The sequence below is a fragment of the Pelodiscus sinensis genome, chromosome 11, assembly GCF_052426305.1.
Source record: "Pelodiscus sinensis isolate ZL-2025 chromosome 11, ASM5242630v1, whole genome shotgun sequence".
Lineage (NCBI taxonomy): Eukaryota > Metazoa > Chordata > Testudines > Trionychidae > Pelodiscus > Pelodiscus sinensis.
Genome location: NC_143062.1, coordinates 36,185,899 through 36,211,446, shown reverse-complemented (window position 1 = coordinate 36,211,446; position 25,548 = coordinate 36,185,899). Strand labels below are relative to the sequence as shown.

The following is a 25,548-nucleotide window of genomic DNA, read 5'->3' as shown; positions in this document are numbered from 1 at the left end:
GTTTCCATCCAACACATTACTGGCGTGAAATCCCCAATAGTGACAAAGTGGAGAGGCCATGGCTTATGTACTCAAAAACCCAGAATGCTGCATACTGTTTTTGTTGGAAACTCTTCCAGTCTAATGTTCCAGCCACATTGGGTTCTACAGGAACAAATGACTGGAAAAATCTGGCTAGAAATCTGGCATGCCATGAGAAGGCAGCAAATCACCAGAGAGCATTCCATAAGTGGAAAGAGCTTGAGATGAGACTAAGGTTACAGGCCACTATAGATGATCAGTATCAAGAGAAGATTGCATCAAAGTTTCTTTACTGGCAAAATGCTCTGAAAAGGCCCATTGCCATTGTGAGAATGCTTGCAACCCAAAACCTAGCACTGGTGGCACTTCAGATTAGCTGTATGTGCCAAACAATGGAAACTTCCTTAAAAGTGTGGAGCTGATGGCTAAGTCTGATGTTGCTATCAGGAGCATCCAAGAAGAGTCACCACCCAAGAAACATACATACACCACTACCTTGGAAAAACAATTCAAAATGAGATCACACAGTTACTGGCAACAAAAGTCAAACAAAAGATTGTGGCAGATCTGAAGTCAGCAAGATATTACTCTGTTATTCTGGACTGCACACTTGACATCAACCATACAGAACAAGTGACTTTAATGGTGTGTTTAATAACAGAACCTAGTGAAAATGTCCCTGCAATGGTGACGGTCAGAGAGCATTTTCTAGAATTTATTGACATTGATGATACTACACGAGTTGGTATGACAAATGTGCTTCTTAAAAAGCTGGAAGATATGGGAATTCTAATAGCTGACATGAGAGGTCAAGACTACGATAATGGTACCAACATGAGAGGAAAGAACAGAGGAGTGCAGACACGAATCCAAGAGTTAAACACTCAAGCTTTTTTTTAATCCCATGCAGTTCTCATTCATTGAATTTGGTGGTCAGTGATGCAGCATCAACTTCTAGTGAGGCTGCTGAATGTTTTAATGTAATTTTTCTCTGCATCAATGGCAAATTTTGAAGCAACATCTGGGAACTTCCTCAGACACTGAAAGCCACACGATGGGAAAGTCAAGTGGTGGCGATAAAGCCTATCAAACACCAAAGATGACACATGATGCCATAGTTGCCATTATGGAGGGTAATGCTATGACAGGAACTGTTTGTGGGAGAACAGTGGCAGAGGGAAATGAAATAATCAGAAACATACGTAACTTCACATTTCTGTATGGCTTAGTGTTGTGGCATGACATACTGTTTGAAATAAATGTTGTAAGCAAAAGACTCCAAGGTGTTGACCTTGATATATCTGGAGCAATGGATCAACTGGACAAAGCAAGTTATACCCACAGTCTTATCGGTCAGATGAGGGATTTCAAAAACATTCTGAAGAGTGCACAGAAGTTGGCAGAGGAACTTCACATTGAAGCTATTTTTCCACCCATTCAAGAGTCACCAAAGATGACATTTTGATTACGAGGCACGGGATAATCCCATAAGAGACCCCAAAACAACAATTCAAAGTTGAATTCTTTAACCAGGTGCTAGATTGTGCAAGTCAGTTGAAGAACGTTTCATGCAGCTCAAGGAACACAGCAGTATATTTGGGATGTTGTAGGATATTCCAAAACTCCTCACTATACCTGAAGACGACCTACACAAGCAATGCAGGGCACCAGAGACAGTGTTGACACATGATGACATGAGCGATATTGATGTGAATGATTTAGGTGATGAACTGAAAGCCCTTTTAAGATACATTTCAGCAGGACCAACTCCAAAGGCTGTTCTGGAATATTTGTGAAAAAAGAATATGAACACAGCTTTCCAAATGCTTTTGTTGCTCTGCACATACTTCTAACACTTCCTGAAACAGTTGCCAGTGGAGAACGCAGCTTCTCCTAGCTGAAGTTAATATGAAATATGATTTCCAAACTAAGTGTATTTTTTTTGCTAACCAACACGATAAACTAAACATTTATAGATGCAGTTACATTCAGATCCTCCATTTTTACTTTTTATTATGTTAGAAAATAGTGAATGATGCATTTTTAAATCCATTAGATAATTTAAGAGATTTGTGTCAAGTGGTATTTAGATAGAAAGCGAAATTATATTACAAATGTACAAAGCCAACATTTTAAGTTAGTTTTGTATTCATTCAAAGACTTAAATATTCTGCATACAGAGGGAAAATCAAAACGTATTTTTGATTTAAAACTAATGTATTATAACCAAAGACAGTATTCATTGTCATTAGTATATGATGGATTGTTTCTGCTCACCATGACCCAAACTGTCCCAAGTATTTAGAGACCAAAGCAGCGCAGATGGGTGCTTACTGGAATTTTCAAGAATGTGTAGGTCAGTTAGTTGCCTAGCTCCCAATGATGTCAACTCTCATTCAAGGGCTACCAAATGGGGGAGCTGTGAGCAGTTGCCCAGCAGCCAGAGCCCCAGGCCCTTTTAATCATTGCTGGCACCAGTAGCTAGCTGCGGAAGGTGTGACTCGGAGGGCTGGCTGCCTCCACCCCCTTCCAAGGAGTCCAGAGCCAAGCCCCTCCCCTACTCCCCACATACACCAAATTGCCCAGGACCTAGTGAAGTCTGTAGCCAGCCCTGCTCATTCACCTCCTAAAATCTGCTCCCATGTTCAAGTTTCTAGCATTGGAAGATCCCCTTTTCTCCCCTTGGTTTATGCTCACAGATCGTATGAGGAAAACAGGATTTCCTGCTTTTTTTGGCCCCTCCCTCCAACATCCATCTGTCAACTAATCCACATGAATATTACCATACCATCTCATAGAACTGGAAGGGACCTTGAATGGTCATCAAGTCCAGTCCCCTGCCCTCACAGCAGGACCAAGTACCATCCCTGCCCCAGATCCCTAAAATGGACCCCTCAAATATTAAACTCACCACCCCGGGTTTAGCAGGCCAACGCTCAAACCACCGAGCTATCCCTCCCCATTGCTGCACCTGCTACATTAAACTGAAACCAGAAATAATTAGTAAGTTTTACGTACTACAGAAACTGACATTACTGATAACTGGAATATTGTAAGCATCACCATTTGCTCCACTGTAGAGACTGGTAATAGCCATAGAACTGTAGGGCTGGCTCAAGTCAAGTCCGTCCTCCTACACTGAGGCAGAGCCAAGTAGACCTTCCCTGATGTGTATTTATCCAACTGGCTATTAAAAATCTTCAATTACGGGGATTCTTATTGCAAATACTTAATTCAGTGCAGGAATTTGACATTTATACAGCCTAAAATGTCTCAAGAATTAAAATGTTTCTCTCCAATCCTGTACGCAGTTAAAACACATCCTTTTTAACTCTTTAACATTTGAGATGCTCTCTATTTAAATGATTAAGGGTAAAAGCAGCTTCCAATTTCACATTTTAAACAGCTTATTTTTAAAAGCACAATGTAGTTTTTTTAAAAAAATCACATTTTAAAAGGTTTTTTTAAGTCAGGGTTGAGCTAATGTTTTGGCTCAAGCATCAGCCAATCAGATCTGGATAGATAGGTTTAAATCTTAGAATACTAGAACTGGAAGGGACCTCGAGAGACCATCAAGTCCAGTCCTCTGCCCTCATGGCAGGACCAAGCACCATCTATATCATCCCTGATAGATGATCTAACCTGCTGTAATGGATAGGAGTGCTGACCAGCACCTTGTGACAAAAGGGTTAAACTCAGGTAGCTAGCAAAGGTGTTGGCCAGTGGGCCAGGAGAACCAATCAAGATAGAGGGTTGAAATTTGAATTGTATAGAATATCCTTGCCTGGTTTGCGTGGGAGAGAGAAACCAGGAGCTGAGACACACAGAATGAATTAAATACAGGCAGGAACAATGTCTCCAAGGAATTTGGGGCATGGGAGTGGACTGAACAAAGAGAAAAGTGTAAGTAAAGGGAGAAATTAATCCTGCTGCATTCAGGGTAATTTTTCTTTATTTTGTGGTTTGGTTTGAACTGCTCTATGTGAAGCTATGCCTCGCCTCCCCTCCCCATTTACTACCTTGCATTGTGCCCAGAGACTTCTTATGTTTTAATGTGTTTTCCTTAGTTGCTGTGTAACATCTAGCAATGAAGTATGGTTTATCAAGTTTCTCTTATTTTTTAATACAAAAAAAAATCACTTTTTTTTTTAAACGGGTGATGATTTGATTCTTGTGTCCTGACAGGTCTGTCTGTGTATCTGCACGCCTCTAATTGTGGGATCAGCTACCAGAGACTGAAGCTTGTTTTTCTCTTTTCTGTCTCTTTTGGGGCAAAAGAGCTTGGGGTGCCCAGGGGAGGGGGGTTTCAAGTGTTTACCCCTGTTTTTTTGGGGACAGAAGAGCACTTGGAGGCAGTAATTCCCCAAAATCTGTGTATTGTGATTCGGGGGAGTGGAGGGTTGGGGAAGTTTTTTTGTAACCAGTGCCTGTAGAGGCAAGAATTTTAAGCTCTTTTGTGGGTCCTCACCTTCTTCACTCAGAGTGCCAGAATGAGGAACATCCCTGACACCCGCTCTCCAATATCTCCAGTAATGGTGATTCCACCAATCTCCCTAGGCACACTGACAGGAAGTTTTTCTTAATGACCAACCTAAACCTCCCTTGCTGCAGTTTAAGCCCATTGCTTCGTCCTATTCTCAAAGGCCAAGGAGAACAATCCCCCCCTCTCCCTATGACACAGTTTAAAATACCCTCTCAGTCTTCTCTTTTCCAAACTAAACAAGCCCAATTTCTTCAGCCTTCCCTCATAACTCATTTTCTAGACATTTCATCATTCTTGTTGCTCTTCTCTGGACCTTCTCCAATTTCTCCACCTCTTTCTTGAAATGTGATGCCCAGAACTGGACACAATACTCCAATTGAGGCCTAATCAACACAGAGTAGAGCAGAAAAATGATTTCTCATGTCTTGCTCACAACACTCCTGTTGATATATCCCAGAATCATGCTTTTTTTGCAACAGTGTCACACTGTTGACTCATATTTAGCTTGTGGTCCATTATGACCCCTAGTTTCCTTTTTGTAGTACTCTTTCCTAGACAGTCACTTCCCATTCTGTATGTGTGAAATGGATTGTTCCTTCCTAAGTGGAGTACTTTGCATTTGTCCTTATTAAACTTCATCCTATTTACCTCAGACTATTTTTCCAGTTTGTCCAGATCATTTTGAATTATGACCCTGTCCTCAAGAGCAGTTGCAACCCCTCCTCGCTTGGTATCATCTGCAAACTTAATAAGCATACTCTACGGCATCCAGAGGTGCCACTGGATATTTTTCTATATACACCATTGGTGGTGATGCCTCAGAAACCATGGCTGGAATGGGGAGTTGCAGCTCAGATTAATAACCCACTAGCAAAACTAACTGTAACAGTTGGCATCAGGTGACTAACTTAAAAAAGCAACCCTTCTTTCCAGTCTGTATGCAGACACCTTCCTCATTCCATGATATTCCAAAGTGCCTCAAGAGAAACACTGCCTTTGCTCCCTTCCTACTCCTAAGCACCATTCCCCTCCTCAATTAACTTCTATGGCAGAAGTAGGCAAGCGGATGTTGAGGGCTGATTTCCACAGTACTCACCCACCTGACTCCTACCCAGTCAAGGCGAAAAGTATGGTTTTTCTTACATCTGCAAGTGATCAAGAGAGGCTTGGACCCCATCCTTTGATCACTTATATGTAAGTCCCATAACTAGGAAAGAAAATTACAGAACAAAAAAAATGTAAGCTAACAGAACTCACCAGAATCTAGCAGGAAGTGTATCGTCTTGAAACATGCAGACTGAAGTCTAAATCATGAGGGAATCAAAACTGCTAAGAGTTATCAAAGGGCAAAGGACAGAGATGCTCGTTCTCAGAGACAGTTAGTTACTGAGACCTGTATAAGTAAGCCACACTTTTAAAGGAGTTGAGTTAGAACTACACTCAGATGGAGAAAAGTCCACTGGATTTTAAGTGTGGGAAGTTTTACACTTTAGATAAAGAATCTCTTGCCCCAAATACCCATCATTATAAATTAGACGCAAAGTGTATGCCACGTTCTTAACTGTTTCTCAGGATAAATAATGATTGTATATATATGTATAAAAACACTGAATAGCTGCTGTTGCATTTATTAGGCTATCCATCCTGCAGCATGACCTTCATCACAAGGATAATTGTTACTGTAAACAAAACACATAAAGGAAGCTATCAGATGGGTTTTCACCTGTAATGTACATGGGTACCTGTGTCTGACAGAAGCTTACCTGGGCATACAGGCTGATGCAACATGCAGCAAAGAATACTGAAAATCAGTGGTCTTCAGTTTCTGCAGAGTTCTGGCCTTAGTACTGTTATCTCACAGTGATGTTACCAGGTATAACTCTTTGTACACATTATGGCGCAATGGAGGAGTTTGTGCTCCCTGTCTAACTCCTACTTCTTTATTTTTTAGTTTACTTTAACAGCCCAGCCAGCTTCATTGTTCCCCTTCTCTACAATAGATTTCTGCTTTTGTTTGAGTTTCTTTACAGTAACTTTACTGTCATTTATGACACAGAAGTGGTTGTAAAACCACACACCACACAAGGGGAACTCAAAGCTGACAGAGCATCTGAAATTAAAACAACAACAACAAAAACTACAGTTTGCTGAAAAATAAGCTGACTAAATTTGAAATTGATCTTACAGGAAAGGGCTTACGAATCATCTTTAACTCAAGAGCCATCAGGGTTTTTGCACTTGTCTCACTACAAGTAAGTTTCTGATAAGTTATCCCTAAGTTTCCTGGGGACTTAAAGAATGCCACAATGAGACACGATCAGCGCTATGTAACTGCCTACCTTCCAATCTCTTGCTGACTCACTGAAGCTAAAAAGAGTGCTTTGAGCAGGGTGGGAAGTCACAGATTTTGAGCTTGCTAGTCAGTTATCAGTACATGAAAACAAAGCCTTTTACTTTCCAGCTCAATGATTACATCATCCCACAATCTGAAGAATTTTGATAGATACTCTGTTATCAATTCAGACTCTGATATGGCCTTTAAGAAGTCTTCCTTTGGAACCCAACACTTGCATATCATGCACGCACTCACTTATCTATGCACTACGCACTGCAGACAGCAACCATGTCCTCCAAGTCCAGTGCCAAACTTGGAACATCTGGAGTGCACATTCTAATTATGCCAACAGCACTCATTTCATGGCTCAAACAAGCTGTTTTGTAATACAATAATCTTCTGATTGTAGGTGATAGTGTCAAAGTGACAAATGGCCTCCTTTGTATCTATTTGAACGGAGAAGCACTGACTGACAGTGAGCGTGGAGGTGTTCAGAACTGAAGGGAAACAGGATCCTAAAATTAGTTAATGTATTCAAGAACTCTGTTCCTTTAATAACTAATAAAAATCTTAGCTTCTAACAAAAATTAAGACCCAGTTTAGCATAACCAATGCAAGGAAGCATCCCAAAGTAAATATGGAAGCAGATGTCCAACATCGGATCAATCAAGGTGAGGAGTAGGGATGTAACCACCACCCAGAATAGTTAACTGGTTAAATGAGTTGTTTTACCAGTTACCCAGTGGTCCTGCTGCATGGGTTGCGGCGCAGGAGTACCCCTCCAATTAACTGATGAATAACTTTTGACACCCCTAGCGAGGAGGAACTAGTAAATTGCACTGAGCATAGCATGTACAGGTTGAACCTCTCTAGTCCACAGCACTTTGGTCTGGAAATACTCATTGTCCTGAATGATTTTAGTTAGACATCCACTTTTCATGGGTGTGGCCACGTTTCTCAGTCCCATAAAGTTCATTTACAGCCACTCAGTGATCTGTGCTGTTATTTAGATCTAATTTATCCCTGAGGCTACGTCTACACTGCAATGTTATTTCAGGATAACGAGTATCACGAAATACCTAGCCCATGTCTTCAGAGCAAGCCCATTATTCCAGGCTCACTATTCCGATGTCCCTGTAAATCTCATTCTACAAGAAGTAAGGGACATTTCAGAATAACGCTTTATTTTGAAATTTGGTGGTACATAGACAGCGGCAAATGACAAAATAAGCTATTTCAAAATAGCATCGAAATAAGATACGCAATTTGCGTAGCTCAAATTGCGTATCTTATTTCGAAGAACAGTGCAGTGCGGATGCACCCAAAATGTCCTCTAACAGCCCAGTAAGCAGTAGAAGTGTAGGTAATGCTGCTAGAGAATATTTACCTCCTGTGGTCTGGAAAATTCTCTCGTTCGGAAGTGGTCAGGTCCCTAGGGTGCTGGATTACAGAGGTTCAACCTGTACCAATACTTGTTTTCTGGCCAAGCAACATATGCACATAAATGGTGCATGCAACTTCTTGTCCTCAAGAATAAGAGCATCCTGAGACCAAATTTGTTGAAGGGTTGGGCAGACATCTGAGAATATGCACCATATACCAAATTCACCTGCAAACTAGTCCCCATTGTAGAAGTGGGGCACTGATCCCTTCCCATCATACATGTGACTAAGATGGATCAGAGGAACAAACTCCCTTAGAAGTAGGGATGTTAGATCCTGTTTAAAATGTTAACCAGTTAAAATAAATGCTTAACTGGTTACCAGCCCACCACAGTGTGGCATGGGCAGGGACTGCTGGAGCAGCAGCCTGTGGCGCAGCATGATGGGCCCTGCAGGGCTGTTCGGACTGGGCGCCGGATAACCAGTTACTCTGGTAACCATACCACTACGGCAATGCTTACTGGGTAATCAGTTGACCAGTTATCTCTTTACAGCCCTACTTAGAAACTACCATCTGCTGACAGAAGGAGGATACCAACTATTCCTCAGGCCCCAAGAGCACTAGGGATGTTAGATATGAAGTAACTGAATAATCAAGTAACCACATCAAATATTAGTGATTACATGATTATTCGATAGTCCCCAGAGATGGGGCTGTCAGCCAGTGCACTCCGAGTCCCACTTCCAAAGAGGCGGCAGCAGGGGGGTCCATCAGAAGAGGCAGCACGGGTTGGCAGGCAGGACCTAGTTCACAAGGGGAGCTATTTTAAAAGTCAGCTTCCCCTAAGCACCAGATCCATAGAGCTGCCTGCCCACCCACCCCTCTGTGCTGCTACCCCTATCAGAAGCAGCAGCATGGGGAACTTGGGGGGGCAGCAGGAGCAGGTAAGGTTACCACAGGAGCAGCCACTGTCCACAGGGGGCCCAACCTCCTTGCACCCCCTCACAATGCTGCCTCAGAGGCAGAAGCAGGGGGGCAGACAGGTGGCTCCACATAGCAGGTGCTCAGGGGGCACACAATAAACCTGTGTCTCTCCAAACACAGGTTCCTACCTCTCACCTCCTGCTGCCTCTGTGGGAGGCAGTGTGTGCGCGCGGGGGAAGCATGGCTCCTCCCACCTGCTCCCCTCACCCATCACGCTGCTGCCTCTATTAGAAACAGCAACATGGGGAGGGGGCATTGCGGAGGTGGATCCAGCTTTTAAGCCTGCTTCCTACAGGGACCAGCCTCCATCTCGCAGAAGCAGCCAGGCAAGGGGGTGGGGGGAGAGAGGCATGTGTAGTCAATGGGATTATCATCCCTCCTACTGCCTTGTGGGATACTTTTAGATCCCTTGCATTTTGTTAAGAGTGCCTAACTGAGCTTTTATAACTGTACAATAGGGCTGTGGCCTTCATTTTTTTTAAACTATCCTGGGGGATTGTTTAAGCGATGATAGTCCCCTTTGGACATTGTGTATTTCTTAAATACTGTTCTTGGGTGATGTGAGAAAACAGCTTATTTCCCCCATTCTCTTCTGTTTTTAGCTCAGCACTTCCAAGGAAACAGCCACCAAAATATTCCCCTACTAAAAAAATGTATAGCTTGACTTCCCAATATGTAGGAATGATGGAGAGTGAACTCGTCTTTTTTCCTCATCAGTTGCATATCAGATTTAGATGCTATCCATACTGACAATAAGTTTTGCTTTGCCCATTCATCTATTCAAGGGGCGGAGGAGGCTAAAAAACAGTTATTTTATAAAAGTTAAAAATATGTGTTTTAACATTTAAACCAGATTTTTTATTTCCTCACTGGAATCGGGAAATAATCAGAGTATGTCAAAATAGCTAACCTGCCTCTTCACAGCAAGCCTGTTATTTCAGGCTTGCTATTCCAAAGTCCCTGTAAGCCTCATTTTACAAGGAGTAAGGGACGTTTAAAAATTTGGTGCAAATGACAAAATAAGCTATTTCAAAACAGTATTGAAATAAGATACGCAATTAGAGCTATGAAAATTGCGTATCTTATTTCAAGTTACAGTGCAGTGTAGACACACTCTCAAAGTGCAAAGTTCCAAAAAGTTCAATGCATAGGAGATTATTGGGGGGGTTTAATAGATCTGGACAAGGAGAAGAAGTCTGGAAATACATGTGAGAAGGGAGGGACAGGCAACAGAAACAAAAGTGCAACTGTTTGAGCAGCATATTCCAGAAGTCTTGAGGTCTTTCTGAGTGTAGCCTTCATTGATTGGAGATCTACCATGCTATGGAAGGGAAAACCTATAGTGGCAGCAGACTGTAGAAGAGACCCAGCTTGGAAATATTTTAATGAAATTCCTCTACCTTTGGTTAAGAGAAGCACGCATGCAAAATGAAGAAGTCAAACAAAGAAATGTAATACCTTGGTTGCCCAAATGCAACATCATGAGAAGTGTTCCTTCTCAGGAGGAAACTAGGTTGAAAAAGATGAAAGGAACAGGTCTGAACAAGCAGGATCTTCAGGTGGGTAATTTTTGTAGTTCATACTTCTTTAAGGACTGCTTATCTTCCTTCTCTACTATTCTTGAATTCACATTATTGAACAAAAAAGGTAGTTGTTACTCTATGGTACTATCATTTTTATGCAGTTGTGATCAATAGTGAAAAATAGATCAATCTTCCTTTTTCAATTTCACCTTTAAAGTAGTACTGAGTGCCAGTGAATGCAATGAGTAATACTAAATGAGCAGTATGGCAATATAATTAAATAACTGCATTGACTTATTTTGTTTAGCAGAACCCATCCTCAACATTCTGAAGACTATCCACCTTCAAGATCACTATCATTTTCTATCTATTAGAGTTATCTGCCAATGGTAGTGTTTCAGTCACATCATATAGGTCTCAGCCACAGTATATCATCTGTAGCAGAAAGAAAAAACGCCTCCATCATCCAGCAACAATCATAGATAAGTTTATGATAAGAATAAGCAGATTACAAAAAAGAGATAGCTGATGAAAAAATGGCCTGGTTTCTTTATGCAACAAACTCTGTCACACGGCTGAGGTGAAGACCCCATCCAGGGTGGGATGAGAGTGCCCATTTTGCACCTGTCATGCTTATATTTGCCCCCTTTCTCCCCAGGCAGTGTCTCTAATCTCACACACCGAAGCCTGGGTATTCCTTCCCTGTAGTCCCCTGGTCAGAATCTATATCTAGCCCCCATTGGCAGGGCAACACCATTCAATAGTCCCAATTGTCAGAATTTATTTAAGGGGCAATAAATAGGGGAAAGGTTTACATCCCCCAGCAGGGGGGTCCAGACCCTCCCATTCCCCAGCCCAGTGCCCTGTTAGTGGCTTGCTCTAATCACTGAGTCAGTGGGGAAATTCCAGCCACAACATGCTGACTTGCCAATGAGAGTTAAAACCCTTCATCTGTTGAATCATTTAAAGCAAATCATTCTCCCCAGCTGCAGCACTAGCAAAATGGCATGGTAATAATTATGTAATTAATGGTGAGCTTCCATTAGCAACCAGTAGTCTGCGGAAAGGTCTGCATTGACCCAGATAGTCCACAGGCCCACAGCAGAGAGAGCCCCTCTCCCCTGGGAGAGCAGCACAGACCAGGGCTGGAGGATTAAATCTTGGCATTCCACTTCAGAAAGGTTGCTGACCCCTGGTGTAGTTGAGAATCTTTATCGCCTACACAATTAATTGATAAGGCAAGGTGCTCTGTCCCAGCTTGTTTTGGTCCAGGTCCTATCCCCGCTGTGGCTCTGCAGTTTAAATGTAATAGGAGCCAGGTGCGCAGGGAGGGATAGCTGCAGCAGGGGTAGCTCCCAGACCAGTGCAACCTAGGACCAATACTGCTCTGCATTATACATGTACTAAAAGCTCTTACTTCATTTAACACACAGAGCTGCAGCAGACCCAGAGTGGTGAGAGCAAGGACTGCTTGGTCCCAGCTCACGCTGGGTGCAGTAGCCCCTGTTGGCGGTGGCCCACGTTGGCTGGGGGCAGAGGCTGCTCTGGCATCAGCCCCTGTCTATGTCCAGCCCCTGCGAACAAGGGCTGCTGTTGGGATAGCCTTGGCCCACCATAGGCCAAGGCTGCTTCCCAGCAGTCTCCCTTATCCCCCAACCACCACTGCTGCCTCTGATAGGCAGCACTGCGGAGACAGTGTTTTGGGGGGGGGGGGGGCTTTTAAGATGGCTCCCCACCCAGCATTGGCTCCTGTTCTCCCCCCCCCCCCAATCCCCTCTGCCTTTGATACAGAGGCGGGGGGGAAGGGGGGTAATTTGAGTACAGGCAGTCCCCGGGTTACGTACAAGATAGGGACTGTAGGTTTGTTCTTATGTTGAATCTGTATGTAAGTCGGAACTGGCGTCCAGATTCAGCCACTGCTGAAACTGACCAGCGGCTGACTACAGGAAGCCCAAGGCAGAGTTGCTCTGCCCTGGGCTTCCTGGAATCAGCCGCTGATCAGTTTCAACAGCGGCTGAATTTGGACACCTGGGACAGAGCAGCTGGGGCGCTGCAGAGCCGCTCCTCTGGCTCTGCCTCAGACTTCCTGTAGTCAGCCGCTGGTCAGTTTCAGCAGCGGCTGACTTGGGGATGCCTGGGTTAGAGCAGCTGGGGTGCTGCCGGGTTGGTCCAGTAGCGCCAAGGAGTGGTGCTGCAGGACCAACCCGGCAGCACCCCAGCTGCTCTACCCCAGGCATCATCGGCGAGAAAAGCCTGGTCTGCTGCAGGTGGGGGGGGGGGGGGCAAGGGCGCACTAGCTGCGCCCCCTCCCCCCCAGCAGACCAGGGAGACGCAGGTGGCAGGACAGCCGAGATGCGCCGGCTGGTCCCACCTGCGTCCTCCGCAGCTTTGCTCCATGTCTCCCTGGTCTGCTGGGGGGGGGGGGGGGGGGGCTTCCCCCAGCAGACCAGGGAGAGACAGAGCAAAGCCGCGGAGGACGCAGGCAGCGGGACAGCCCAGACGTGCCGCGGCTGTCCCGCTGCCGGCATCCTCCGAGGCTTTGCTCCCCGTCTCCCTGGTCTGCTGGGGGGAGCCCGCGTGCTCCGCGGCAGCTTTTCTCTCCCTGGAGGACGCGGGCGGCAGGACCGCGGCGCATCTGGGCGTCTCGCCGCTCACGTCCTCCGGGGAGAGAAAAGCCCCGTTCGTAACTGCTGATCCGACGTAAGTCGGGTCCGTGTAACTCGGGGACTGCCTGTATTTGACTAGATTAACCAATAAGCCTAGGCTTATTGGTTAATTGTCTAGTCAACTACTTGTTGACATCCCTACTGTGGGTGTCCCAAAATATCTGTCCGCCAGAAACTGGATCATTCAAGTAATTGATCATTTCCACTCAAACAACTGGCACCATCCACTGTCAGAAGACAGGATGATTAGCTAGATGGACCACTGCTAGCTTATGACAGATACTTACGTTAGGTATGTGAAAAAGGTCGAGTAAGTGTTAATACCCAGATCCTCAAGTAGCATAAATCAGCATAGGTCTACTGAAGTCAATAAAGTTATGTTATTTTCCAGCATCTAAGGGTCTGGCCCTAATCATTGATATGAACATATACATTTCAGAATTTTGCAAAGCTGCTTTACCTTTTGACTACTCCCGACACCCAGTTTAGCAAGCTGACTATGACCTACACAAATAAGGAATTCTTCTTCATGTTTTTAGAATGTCTTGATTAATTTCACCAGTCAGAGCCTCTTGATTTGCATCGCATCTGTAAGCATACTTTCCCCATTTATCTCTTATACAACTCACATGGAATACTTTGTTCCAGACTAAATAATTTCCAGACTAAAGAACTTCCTTCTTTAGAAATACATTGCTAGCCTCCAGTTTTAGTTGCATTTTCCAGGAACTAATTACCACTATAAATAAATCAACTGCAGCTGAGTTGAATATTTAAGTCAAAGGCACGTAGACTACATATTGCTTTTCTATTCTTTTTTCTAACCCTTCAATAGAAATCATAATCTAAACTTCCTAGGATGCTATTATTCACCCTGATAGATTTCTGTTAAACTAGTCACATTACCCACACTGTTTACACTAGACCTCCCAGTTAATTCAAAATCAATACAGCATCAAATCAAATGGAAGCTCTTGTCATCATGCCATTTGATCTCAACCAAGTGAAGAACACTCACGGTGCTAACATAAAATGTTTTGGAGGTTTTATATGGAAACCCCTGTTACAAACTGAAGAATGAATTGTCACACGAGTCTAGTTACTGAGTCCCCAATATTAATCTATGACACATACCGTAGTCTAGGATGTAACAGTTCGACAGCATACCATGATTTTGGTTTTCCGGGCCATATATTTTAGATGATAGGAAACACTTCCAAAAGCACCCAACCATTTACAAAAGCACTTGCCTTCTAAACCACCACACGCCCAGGAGCACAAGTGCCCTGACTCTGACCATCAAGAGGAAACCCCCTGGACAGACCAGCGGGCAGCAACCTCTTTCCAGCCATCCCTCTTAGCTCAGGCCTCCTCCCGCTCAGCGGGCTCCCCTCCACTCTCCCCACAGCTGCAAGCATGGCCCACCTGTGTGCGCACAGCCGGCCCCGGGGCGTTCGCCTGGGCGGAATACCTCAGGGCCGCCGCCTCCCCGCTACTCCCCCGGCCCGAGCTGCAGCCGCACGGCCCCTTGGCGGCCTCCGCCGCGCTGGAAGAAGAGGCGCGAGCCGCCGCGGCCAGCGCGCACAGAACCGAGCCCAGCACCAGAGCCCAGCGGCGGCCGCTCGGGTCAGCGCACCCTGCCCTGGGCGCAGCCATGTTGGCTGGAGCGCCGCGCGACGCGAGCCGTCAGGTGACCTGCCCGGGCTTTAAAGAGACAGCGCTGAGCGGCGCGCGGGAGGGGCACTAGGGATGCCGGGCCCGGCGCGATCCAGTGCGGCCGCGCGCTGCTCTTTGCTCAGGGAGCCACACGCTCCCCTCCCCCCCCCCCCACCGAGTCAGCCCATTGGTGGGGTGTTTCAGCCTCGCCCCCGTAATCCTTCAGTGCTTAGCGCAGCATGAGGGGGTCCTAGCCCCCTGTATCACCAGTATGGCCTGTGGCGCCCCCCTCCGCTCCGCCTCAGCTTCCCCCTCTGTAAAATGGGACCAATGCTACCTCTTTCTGTCTCTGAATCAGTTGGTGCCTGCAAAGTGTTTTGAGCCCCTCCAACAAAAGTGCTGTAATATAAGTCCCGAACCTTGGGTGCATACTGAATTTACCCATGCTAATTATACTACTGTCTAGACCCTGATCCTAATGAAATCAACAGCAAAGCTTCCATGCACCTTGGTGGAGCTAGGAAAGGTAAGCTCTTCAGCATGGCTGTCTTCACGTCCTGCACTTCGCACAGGCATGTGACTTTTCTTTTTGGAAGGGAGCAGTAGGGAACATCAGTCATAAGGTGAATAATGAACATACATTGCGATCAAGAGCATCCTCAATGAGGGGCATTGCTACTTTGAAGCCTCTGTCTGAAAATAGCTCCTAACTAGATTTTCTGCAGTGTGAAGTTTTCTATTTTCTAAAAATAGCTTTTAATGGTGAGACTCAAATGAAGCAGTCTGGCCTGTACTTAAGCAGAGATCATATCCCATGCCCTGCTCTTAGAATATATTAACTGTACATATTGTTTAGATTTATACAGCTGTCTAATATCTAAGATACTTATCATTCTTAATGAAATATAAACAAAATTACATTAAAAGGGTCTAGATTCACAAAAATATATTTCCTAGCCATCCCTAACTTAAATGATCTTCTTTCAACTCACTCAATTCCCACACATCTTTGTCAAAGAAACCATGGGAAAAGCCACAGACTGTATTTGGTATGCAATGGCTGATTATTTAACTATCTTTATACCAAAGGAAAGGGGGTCCAAATTAGTCTGGTGTTAGACTGAATAATCATCCTGAAGTGAGGATTCCAAATCATCATGAGATTTAGCCCATTTGTCAGCCTTTAAAAACAATAAGTGGTATACAAGTAAATGGCACGATATCTCCTTGGATGACAAGCTTCTTTCTTTCTAGCAACTTTATGTTTACTAGATCGACTGTATTTAGTAATATATACTACCTTTACTAACCAGAATTCAATTTTACTGCATCACAGAGTAAAACAGCTATTTGGGAGCAAGTGGGGTTCTAGTCTGATGTCCACTAACAGAACTATATTCCATTCCCAGATCTATATTGCACTGGTGCCATTGATGGTAAAAATTGGCCTGCAGAATCTCTATGTATTGATGTAACTATACAAATGAAAAAACCGAGCTTACTTTTCAGATCCTAGGGTAAGTTTGTAGAGTTCTTAGTTAGGGAGAAACCCATCTTTATAGGTGTGCAAAGTTAATAAGATCTGATAGAGAAAAATAAACAAGAAACTGACTTTAGAACTTCTCCTTAGGAAAGTACTCGTTAGTATATTTTGGATTGAATGGATGACAATTCATAGGAGAATGCACTAACATTCTGATATTGGGTAATGAGTACTATCCTAACAAAAAAAGACACACCAAAATGTGATGTCTTATCTATGGCTGTATGCCTTGCCTTGTGTGTAAGTGTATACTGGCAGGCCTCCCGGAGGGGTTCCTCTGTCTCCAGGCCAGTCCGCCCCACTACACGGCCACTTAAAATAGTCCCCAAGTCAATAGTTCCACAACCAGGCCATGCTCAAGAGGCAACCAGTTCAATTCCCGGCCTTCCTTCAGGTTAGGGCGAGGGGCAAATAGTTCAGGTGCCTGGCCTTGCTTCAGGTCTGGGCCAGAGGTATGAGTTCAGTACAGTCATAAAGCCCTAGCCCTGGAGTAAGGCAGGCAACAACCCGAGACTGTTTAGGAGGCCCTGGCCCTCTGTCAGGGCAGGGCAGCAAAACCACTAGTTAAGAGCCCAGGCCTTGTCCCAGGCGGGGCAATAAATAACCTGTTTAACAGTTCAGGCGCCCTGGCCCTACAGCAGGGCAGGGCAACACACAAACAACCCACAGTTACAGGTCTAGGAGCCCAGCCCTTATTCCAGGCAGGACAGCAAATAAACAAGTGAGCCCTGGCCCTTGGGTAGGGCAACAAATACAAACAAATAACAGGTTACTAGCCCAGGCCTTGGTTCAAGCAGGCCAGTAAACACACCATCAATTCTAGAGTCCCAAAGTAAACAGTTAGGTCAAGGCCCTAACCCTTGTTCAGAGCAGGGCACCAAACAGTCCACAAGTTCAAGAGGCCCTGGTCTGTCCCAAGCAGGGGCAATCAATCCTTAATTAGAAGGGCCCTATCCCTGGTTCAGGGCAGGGCCACAGTAATAGTTCAGCAGTTTAAGAAGCAAACAAACACTCATTTGGAATCTCCTGGTTCAGGAAGGTGACAGGCAGTTTACCTGCCATAGCGGTAAGGGGGGAGACTGCCACCTGGTAGATGGCTGGGTGGCACAGGCCCACCCACTCCACTGCACCCCAGCCCAGGGCCCTGGAGGCAGCAGAGCAGCTGCTGCTGGCTCAGCGGAGGCTCCAGCCCGCAATGCTCTGGCCTAGGGCCTTTACCAGCCTATGCTATCCCCTGGGCCACTTCCTCTCTCCCCCTCAGCGGGTAGCTGAGTCTCCAGCAGGTCACTCAGGGAGTCAAGGGTGGTGTCGTCCCACAGGGGTCCTGGTGGCCCAATCCAGGTCTCAGCTGCTCGCAGGTCCAGTGGCTCCAGCTGGTCCTCAGGGTTCCAGGGTACAGGCTGGTGTGGGGGTTCGAGCAGGTTCTCCAGATCCGGCTGGTCCTCAGGGTCCCAGGGTACAGGCTGGTGTTGGCATTCGGGCAGATCCTCCAGGTTATCTGTACTTGGAGGCCCAGGCCATGCCCCAGTCTCCTCAACAGGGAGCACTGGGCAGGCCTCTGGTTCCTCTGGGTCAGAGGGTAGGCCTGTCGGAGGGCCCAGCCAGGTCTCTGCCTCCCAGTTAAGGAGTTCTGCGAAGGCCCCAGGGTTAGAGTTTCCAGGTGACTTAAAAAAAAAAAATACCGGACACACTTGATCTCAGATTTGGTGGGGGCAGGGAGGAGACACCATCCGGGAGGGGAGCGGGGCTGGCTGGGAAGATGTGGGAAGATGTGGGATGGGGGAAGAAACCAGCTGGCACTAAGCAGGGCTGGTGGGTGGGAGGGAGGGTCGGGGGCAGTGGGAATAGCCAGAGAAGATGGGGGAGACCGGCCAGCGGGAAGCTGGTCTTGCTGGGTGGGGGTCAGAGGGGAGTGGGGCTGGCCGGGGAAGAGCGGGAGAAGGAGGGGTGGAGAACCGGCCGGTGGGAAGCAGGGCTGGTCGGGGGCAGAAAGGCTGGCTGGGGGAGGACCGGCTGATGGAAAGTGGGGTTGGCCAGGAGGGCATCAGGGAGAGCTGGGGGGGGGGGCTGACCTGGGTGCATGCAGATTCCAGGGTGCTGCCCGTCCCCCGCACCACCCCATCGAAGCACAAACAAGTCCAGCCCTGGGAATTCCCTCCCGCCTCAGCCCCCTTGTGTAATTGCGTATTGCCTGGCCGGTAGACACACTCATGCAGCATGAGCATGTCTACCAGCCAGACAATACACACTTACGTACTGATACTACTAATAATAAAACTTAGCTAATTAGAAAATACCGGACACTTCCTTAATTTTTTTCCCTCAGACAGAACCCTCAAATACCAGACTGTCCGGTTCAAAACCGGACACCTGGCAAACCTACTCGGGGTCAGAGGCAGTTGGAAGCCCGAGCCAGGTCTTGGCCTCACAGGCAGGGAGCTCTGTGATAGTTTCTGGGTGTTCCAGAGGCTGGGTCCAGACTGAGTCCTCAGCCTGGCTACTTATAGCCCTAGCCCTGCCCACTGACTTCTGGTCGGGTGACAAGGAGGGGCTAGGCTGTGCCCAAAAAGGCTCCTGGAGGGGTTCCTCCACCTCTGGGTCAGTAGGTGGCCAGTCTGTTCCACTACAGTAAGCATCTGAGCCATGTTGCTTGACTTCTAGCTATTCAGCTCCACAGCAATTGGTGCAGACTTGTGGTTTGTATGAAGAATCCACATCATGATAAAATAGCAAACAGTGGATTTGTCATATGGAATAATCAGAGCACTAGCTCATCAACGTTGTCCTCTCTCTGGTAGTGGGCAAATGCTCTAGGGGAAGGTTAAAAAACAAACAAGTGAGTGGGCAAGAGCTGTAAAATGTTCTTTACTTCTTGTCTAATGCTGTTCTTGGGGTGGGGAAGGAAAAGGAGTGGAAGTGTTTTTTAAAGTTTAATGCTAGTGAAAGTGTTGCAGCCAACATACTGTGTAATACAGCTTTGAGAAACCTGAACAGTAGTTTAGTTTAACAATTTGAGCACAGCCTGTTGACTCCTTTACTCTTTCCAGGCTCCGTTAAACCCTTGAAATTTATTTTTCTCGCATTTGATGAGCTTGTGGTTTATTTGACTGGTCTAATGTTATTAGGCTGTGATTTTGTTTCTGCTGTCATTCCATTCTTTGGAACAGTTACTACATCCTTTCCTTCCGCTAACCTCTAGCCAAAATCTGAAAAGCCTTGAGCTTAATTATATTTTTCTGGGTCTTAATTCCCCCCCCCCCCCATAACAGTGCATTTTTATGTCACATATTTTTTTAATTCCTGGCTACCGGGAGGGAGTCCAAATGGGACGTGACCGCCAATAGAAATATCCATGCTAAATAGCCCCAAAGTGCCAGTATAAGCATCCCTCTGACACAGAGACAGGAACATGTTATTACCAGGGTGAATGGCATAACTTCCATTCCTCTTTTTCTTCCCTTGGAGGGAGAGAGTCTTTGGACCACACGCTGGAGGGGGCCAATGGGAGCTCGGGAAAGCGCTCTGGACTCCACGCATTTACAAGGGATTCTTTTGATCTGCCACCGAGTAACGCTTTCCCCTTGCAGTGCCTCTAAAAGCGGCAGGGCGTGGGAGCATGCTGGGAGTTGTAGTGCGGCTTTTCTGCCTCTGTCCCTAGCTTTGGGAGGCGTCCGGAGCCTGCCTGGGACTACATTACCCAGACAGCCGCTCCGGCGTATTTAAGCAGCTGCGGAGAGACTCTAAAGTGCAGTAACCATGTGAATGTGCTGCTGAGCTAGCTGGGGGCTGAGATTAACCCTCGCCAGCCTCCATCCCTAACGGAACTCAGCAGGGCTGCCTCGGAGCCATGGGATTACAAAGCGGCTGCTAGCCATCTCTCCGCGGCAGCCTTCAGGCAGGCAAAGCCCTTTGTGCAACCAGGTAAACCAGGGGGAGGTGGCAGGGGAGTGACCTGGACATGGGGCAGCTGAACTTTCTCCTGGGAGACCCATGAAGCGTCTCTGGCCACGGCAACAGCTTTCTAGTCCCCTCCTCTGCCCCCTCCCCACACACCCCGCTTACTTTCGTGGCAGGCATCAGCCTTGCAATGTGCTACATGCGCTGCCCTCTGCCCAGCGTGGAGATTGGGGTGGAGGTAGAAACCGATCACATAGCAGCTCGCCCTCCCCCGCCAAGTTTGGGACTGTGCAGCCGGAGGAAATAGTTTTGGGGGTGGGGACAGCAATCCATCATCCTCCCATGGAGACGACGGGTTTAAATGGACGAGAGGCCAACTTCATGTCTTCTGGTGCATGTAAGGTTGTGTGTGTGTGTGTGTAAGTTACATGGAGAGCTAGCATTGAAAGGAAGCTTGAGAAGGGTGAGGGAAAGGGAGGGTGTGAATAGGAAATACTTTTTTTTTATTGTTAACTAACGGGGAGTAGCTGTAGACCAGTGCAGTCAGGTGTCTGAACTACAGAGCGGTGTCTTGTAGACTGTTGCTTCATGGAATGGCTACAGGTTCTTATGCAAGTTGGCATTGGGCAGCAAACATAAGTAATCTTGGGAAAATATGTTTCAGAGGTTAAATGACTACTCAAATTGCTTTTGGTATTTTGAAAATGTGACACAGCAGTTGCTGGCTGAAAATTGCCTCCTGTTCATGTGTGTAGCAGCAACTGGGGAAAAGTGTTTATCTTCCTGAAACGGACTTCTTGAATTTTTAGCAAGTTAACCTTTCTGTCACAGAGGTTAAGGATTCAGGGTCAGGATCCCTGCTCTTTGCTTCCCACTCTAGGAGGAGTGCTGCAGGATCATTCAATCTAACCTGACAGGTGGGTATGGGAAATTGTCACCATGACAGGTAACACTGGTCCCAAAAAATGCTACTAGTCCAATCAGCAAGCAGATGGGGGTGCGTTGTTCCCAAGAAATCACCCTTTTCGTTTGGTCTTTTGAGGGCTTGGGGGAACCTCAGGCTTGGGGGCCGGATGCGGTCCCTGGCTTGCCCAAATCCAGCCCCTGATGCTCAGGGCCCACCCCACCCCCGTCACTCCACGATGGGGCTGGAGCACATAAAATCTCACTTGTGTGTCCCAACTGATTTTTATGTGGGTCAGAAAAACAGTTCCCCATCCCTGGACTACAGCTTGGGGAGGCACAGATAGCCGGTAGAGACTTCCTGCGTCCAGTCCCTTTAGGCTGGAAAAAGGGTTGCAGAAATTGAGGGTCAGTGTGCCTGGGAATCTTAGCGCATCACCCCCTAAAAACCAAACCGAAATAAAATACTTAAGCACATGTTGTAATGGCAGTTTACCTGGAATGCAGGACTGCTATATCGAATGGAGCATCAGAAAGCACTTGTTTACTATTTACCATTTACATTAAACACACTGGTTTAGCTCTCAGGCGTGTTGTGTTAGTAGTTGCATTTCATAGCTGTAGAAACAGAAGCACAGAAGGGAAGTGACTTGTGCAGGGCAGCAGAGGGAGTCAGTGGCAGAGCTGGGCTTGGAACTCTAGGGTTTCTGAATAGGCAGTTTGGGTTAAAATGTGCAAGCTATGTCTGGTTGTTGGGATTATTGCCTTCTGAAACCATTGTGAGAAAGATGGAAATTATTAGGCAGCATTAATTTACTGCTCTAGAAATCACTCAAATCTGATTGACACTTGAGTCTCTACAATGCTGGTTTACAGAGTGTCTCAGTTAAACTTTTCCTAGCTCCCTATTAAAAAAAATACTTGAGACATTACTGTAGGGATGTTTGTATTATGTAAATGCATATGAATGCTGATGCAGACTTGGCTATAGATGAGTTTATTCTTAAATGGTCAAAATCTGCACAATTGTGGGTGGATATTTCTGAGGGTTTGGTAACTAGTTTAACAGGCTAAATATTTAGCTGTTTCCTGGACTACAATAACTGGCCTATATTTTTAAAAAGTGAAATGCTTCACAGCTCTGTGCTGATTGCATCCTGTTGATAAAAGCCTAATTATTGCTAGTTGCTTTGGACATTTTTGGATATGGTTGGTTGCTTGTTTGCCTGTCTCATAGTCCACTCATTTTAATGTGTAAATATGTTACAGCTGAGATAATGCAATAGCTGTGGTTTAACAAGAGGAAGTAAGGGGGCCTTTCCTATAAAATATTATGTATGTAACAGTCATCTTAGTGCAGTAGTTTGGGTTCCGTGGGTAGGCTCTGCCCTCTGATACATGCACAAACCTGTATGTGCTCTTGTTGTGTGAGGTTTGTCTGCATATATTTGGGGATAGAATCTGGCTTCCAGAAGGAATAATGTTGAAAATAAAACGGTTCCAGTTGTTGCATTTAGTGTGCCTCCTGCCACACAGTCCAACAGCCGGATTTGTGCAGTCAACAGTGAGTGGAATGTATTATAATATGGGTAGTAACAAATCAGAAAAAGGAGAACTTCTAATACAATCCCAAACACAACAAACGTGTTGCTTCCTATATTCAGGCATTGATGACCTCCTGTAGTTTGGCACAGTGAGTATGTTTGCGTAATTGGAAACTAAGATGTTGGTTTTCCATCACAGTCTCTTAAACTTGTGCTCAGAGAGAGCATACTGAACACATTTCTGTCCCCTCCCCCCCCTCCCCCCGCACACACCTTGATTTTGCTTAGGTGGCTGCATAAATGTGCACTTCCCAGACAACTGAATGGCATAATACTTGCCCCCAAAAGCCTACAGTTTAAATGCCCAATCTTGCACACATGTATGAATAAAGGGTACAAAAGCTTCAGGGGGTAGCCAAATTACTCTGTAACAGGAAAAATTTTAAAAACAACAAATAGTCTGGTAGCACTTAAAAGCATGCAGATGGTATCATGAGCTTTCGTGGGCACAGCCCACTTCTTCAGATGACCAGAGTGTTGGATGTCCAGAATCAAGAATAAATGGGGGAGGGGGGAGGGGAGAAGAAGGAAAAAAAATTGGAGGGGGAAAAGTTTCAAAGGGAAAGCCAAGCCAATCTGTAACAGGAAAAACAACACATAGTCTATACGTTTAACCTCTTGGAGTTACAAAAGTGGTTCTCTTAGATAAGTTGAAGAGGCTCTGTGCAATGTTTAAGGCCCCACTTGGCTCTAAACTAATTTAGAGCCACTAAAGTCTTCCTGGTTCTAAATAAATAAATGGCCCTAAAGTGTCACAGCTATTACAGAAGTTCTGTAATATTCCACTTCTGGTAATCTGACGGATAATGTGTTGGGCTATTGTACTTAGAGTTCAGAGCTGGTGACCTGACAGGGTGAATACTACTCACAATTGATGCTGGTGCTCCACTGCAAGATTTGGTATGACAAGGCACTTGGTAAACTGCACTTATCAGAGAAAAGAACGACATTAATGTCCAGCTCAATGTAAAAGAGTGAGCTTGAAAGAGGGTTTGTGCATGTGGAAATGTGTGCATGCGAAATAAAAGAAGGGGGAAGATTACTATTTAGAAAAGTAATATCTTGCTCTGAAACTGTACTTGAGTAGAAGATGACTATCATCATGGTTAGAAACAAATCAGATTTTGAATGTAACAGTTTCTCTCTTGGGTGAATAATCCAGTTTGAAAAATAACATTTTTTTTTCTCCATTCTATCACTGGGATTAAAATCTGTTTTTGCTGCCTGTGCAGCACTAGTCAATAACTATTGAAACACGGAGCAATCTTGACTCCTTTGCTGATGCTGATACACAAACGATGAAGTAAACAGTAAGACTGACTTCTGTTTGCCTTGGAAACACAAGAGAAGACATTGTGAAAATTAAAATCTTTTTAAAATGGAGCAAAGGGGAGGGCAAAAGAACTCAAATTATCAACTCCTTAAGCTGGGGGTGCCTTTAACTAAGGCTGGACATCGGCTTCTGCTTGGCAAGGTCATGCTGTCCTTGGGAAATTCAATTCAATGGAAAGGTGCACTGAGACTAGTAAGTAGAGTGTAGTGTGTCGTGAATTGCAGTTATGGCCTGTGGGAATAAATATGGTGGGAACAACCTTATCTATAGCACTTGGGCCGTGATCCTTTCAGCTCTCATTTCTAACTCAAGATGTTCTTTGCAGAGAGGATAGGAAGTGATGTTGGCAGTGGATTTGTGAACTTTACTCTGACTCCTCAGAAATGCCATAGTATTCTAGGCCCAGGGTGATCACCCCAGACACTGAAGTAGCTCTGTTTGATGATGATTTAGGGTTTTGTTTTGTTTTTAATAAGGGTGATCCTGATGCATCCCTCAGAATAGGAATGTGGGAGGAATAGCAGTGGAAGTACTTGCTTTCAGATAAATGGAAAATCAAGGTGCCAGTCACTACTTGTAAGTAAGCCAAACTGACCTAGCCCGATTCCAACCTGGGTGACTACATTCTACCTGCTTGTTTTTAATTTCCTACTTGTATTACAATCGTGTCTACTGAGATTTGGGCACAGTTGTGCTAGGCACAGTACAAACCCATAATATGAAACAGTCCTTGTCTTGAAAAGCTGACAAAACAGAGTGCTAAGGGAAGTAGAGGCTTTGGTAAGTAAAGTGACATGCCAAATATCCTAACTTCCAGGAGTCAGGGCAATCAACTGAGATCCAATCTGCTAGATCGTGTTGTGTCTCTTGTATGTAAAGTTTCTCCCAGAGCATCTTTAATTGGATACAATGTTCTTCCTTATCTGCCAAAAAATGAGTAAATGGTACTGTACATGGGCTCCAGTCTCACCCCAGAGGAGGCTGCACCTCTGAGTGACCTGAGCTTTCTAGTTACAATGTAAAAGCGACGAGGAGTCCTGTGGCACTTTATAGACTAACAGTTTTATTGGAGCATAAGCCTTCATGGGAAAAGCCCCACTTTGTCAGATATCTGACGAAGTGGGTCTTTGCCCACAAAAGTTTATGCTCCAATAAATCTGTTAGTCTATAAAGTGCCACAGGACTCCTCGTCGCTTTTGCAGATTCAGACTAACATG

At 45.6% G+C, this 25,548-nt stretch overlaps 1 protein-coding gene across 1 annotated transcript in view; it reads right to left on the bottom strand.

The window, feature by feature from the left end:
* Positions 1 to 15,090, bottom strand: part of SUMF1 (sulfatase modifying factor 1) — an 82,960-nt gene extending 67,870 nt beyond the window's left edge. The window contains exon 1 of the mRNA XM_006132799.3: positions 14,821 to 15,090. Coding sequence (XP_006132861.2) covers positions 14,821 to 15,051 — 231 coding nt within the window. The 5' untranslated portion in view covers positions 15,052 to 15,090. The remainder of the gene's footprint in view (positions 1 to 14,820) is intronic.
* Between the last annotated feature and the right edge of the window lie 10,458 nt (positions 15,091 to 25,548).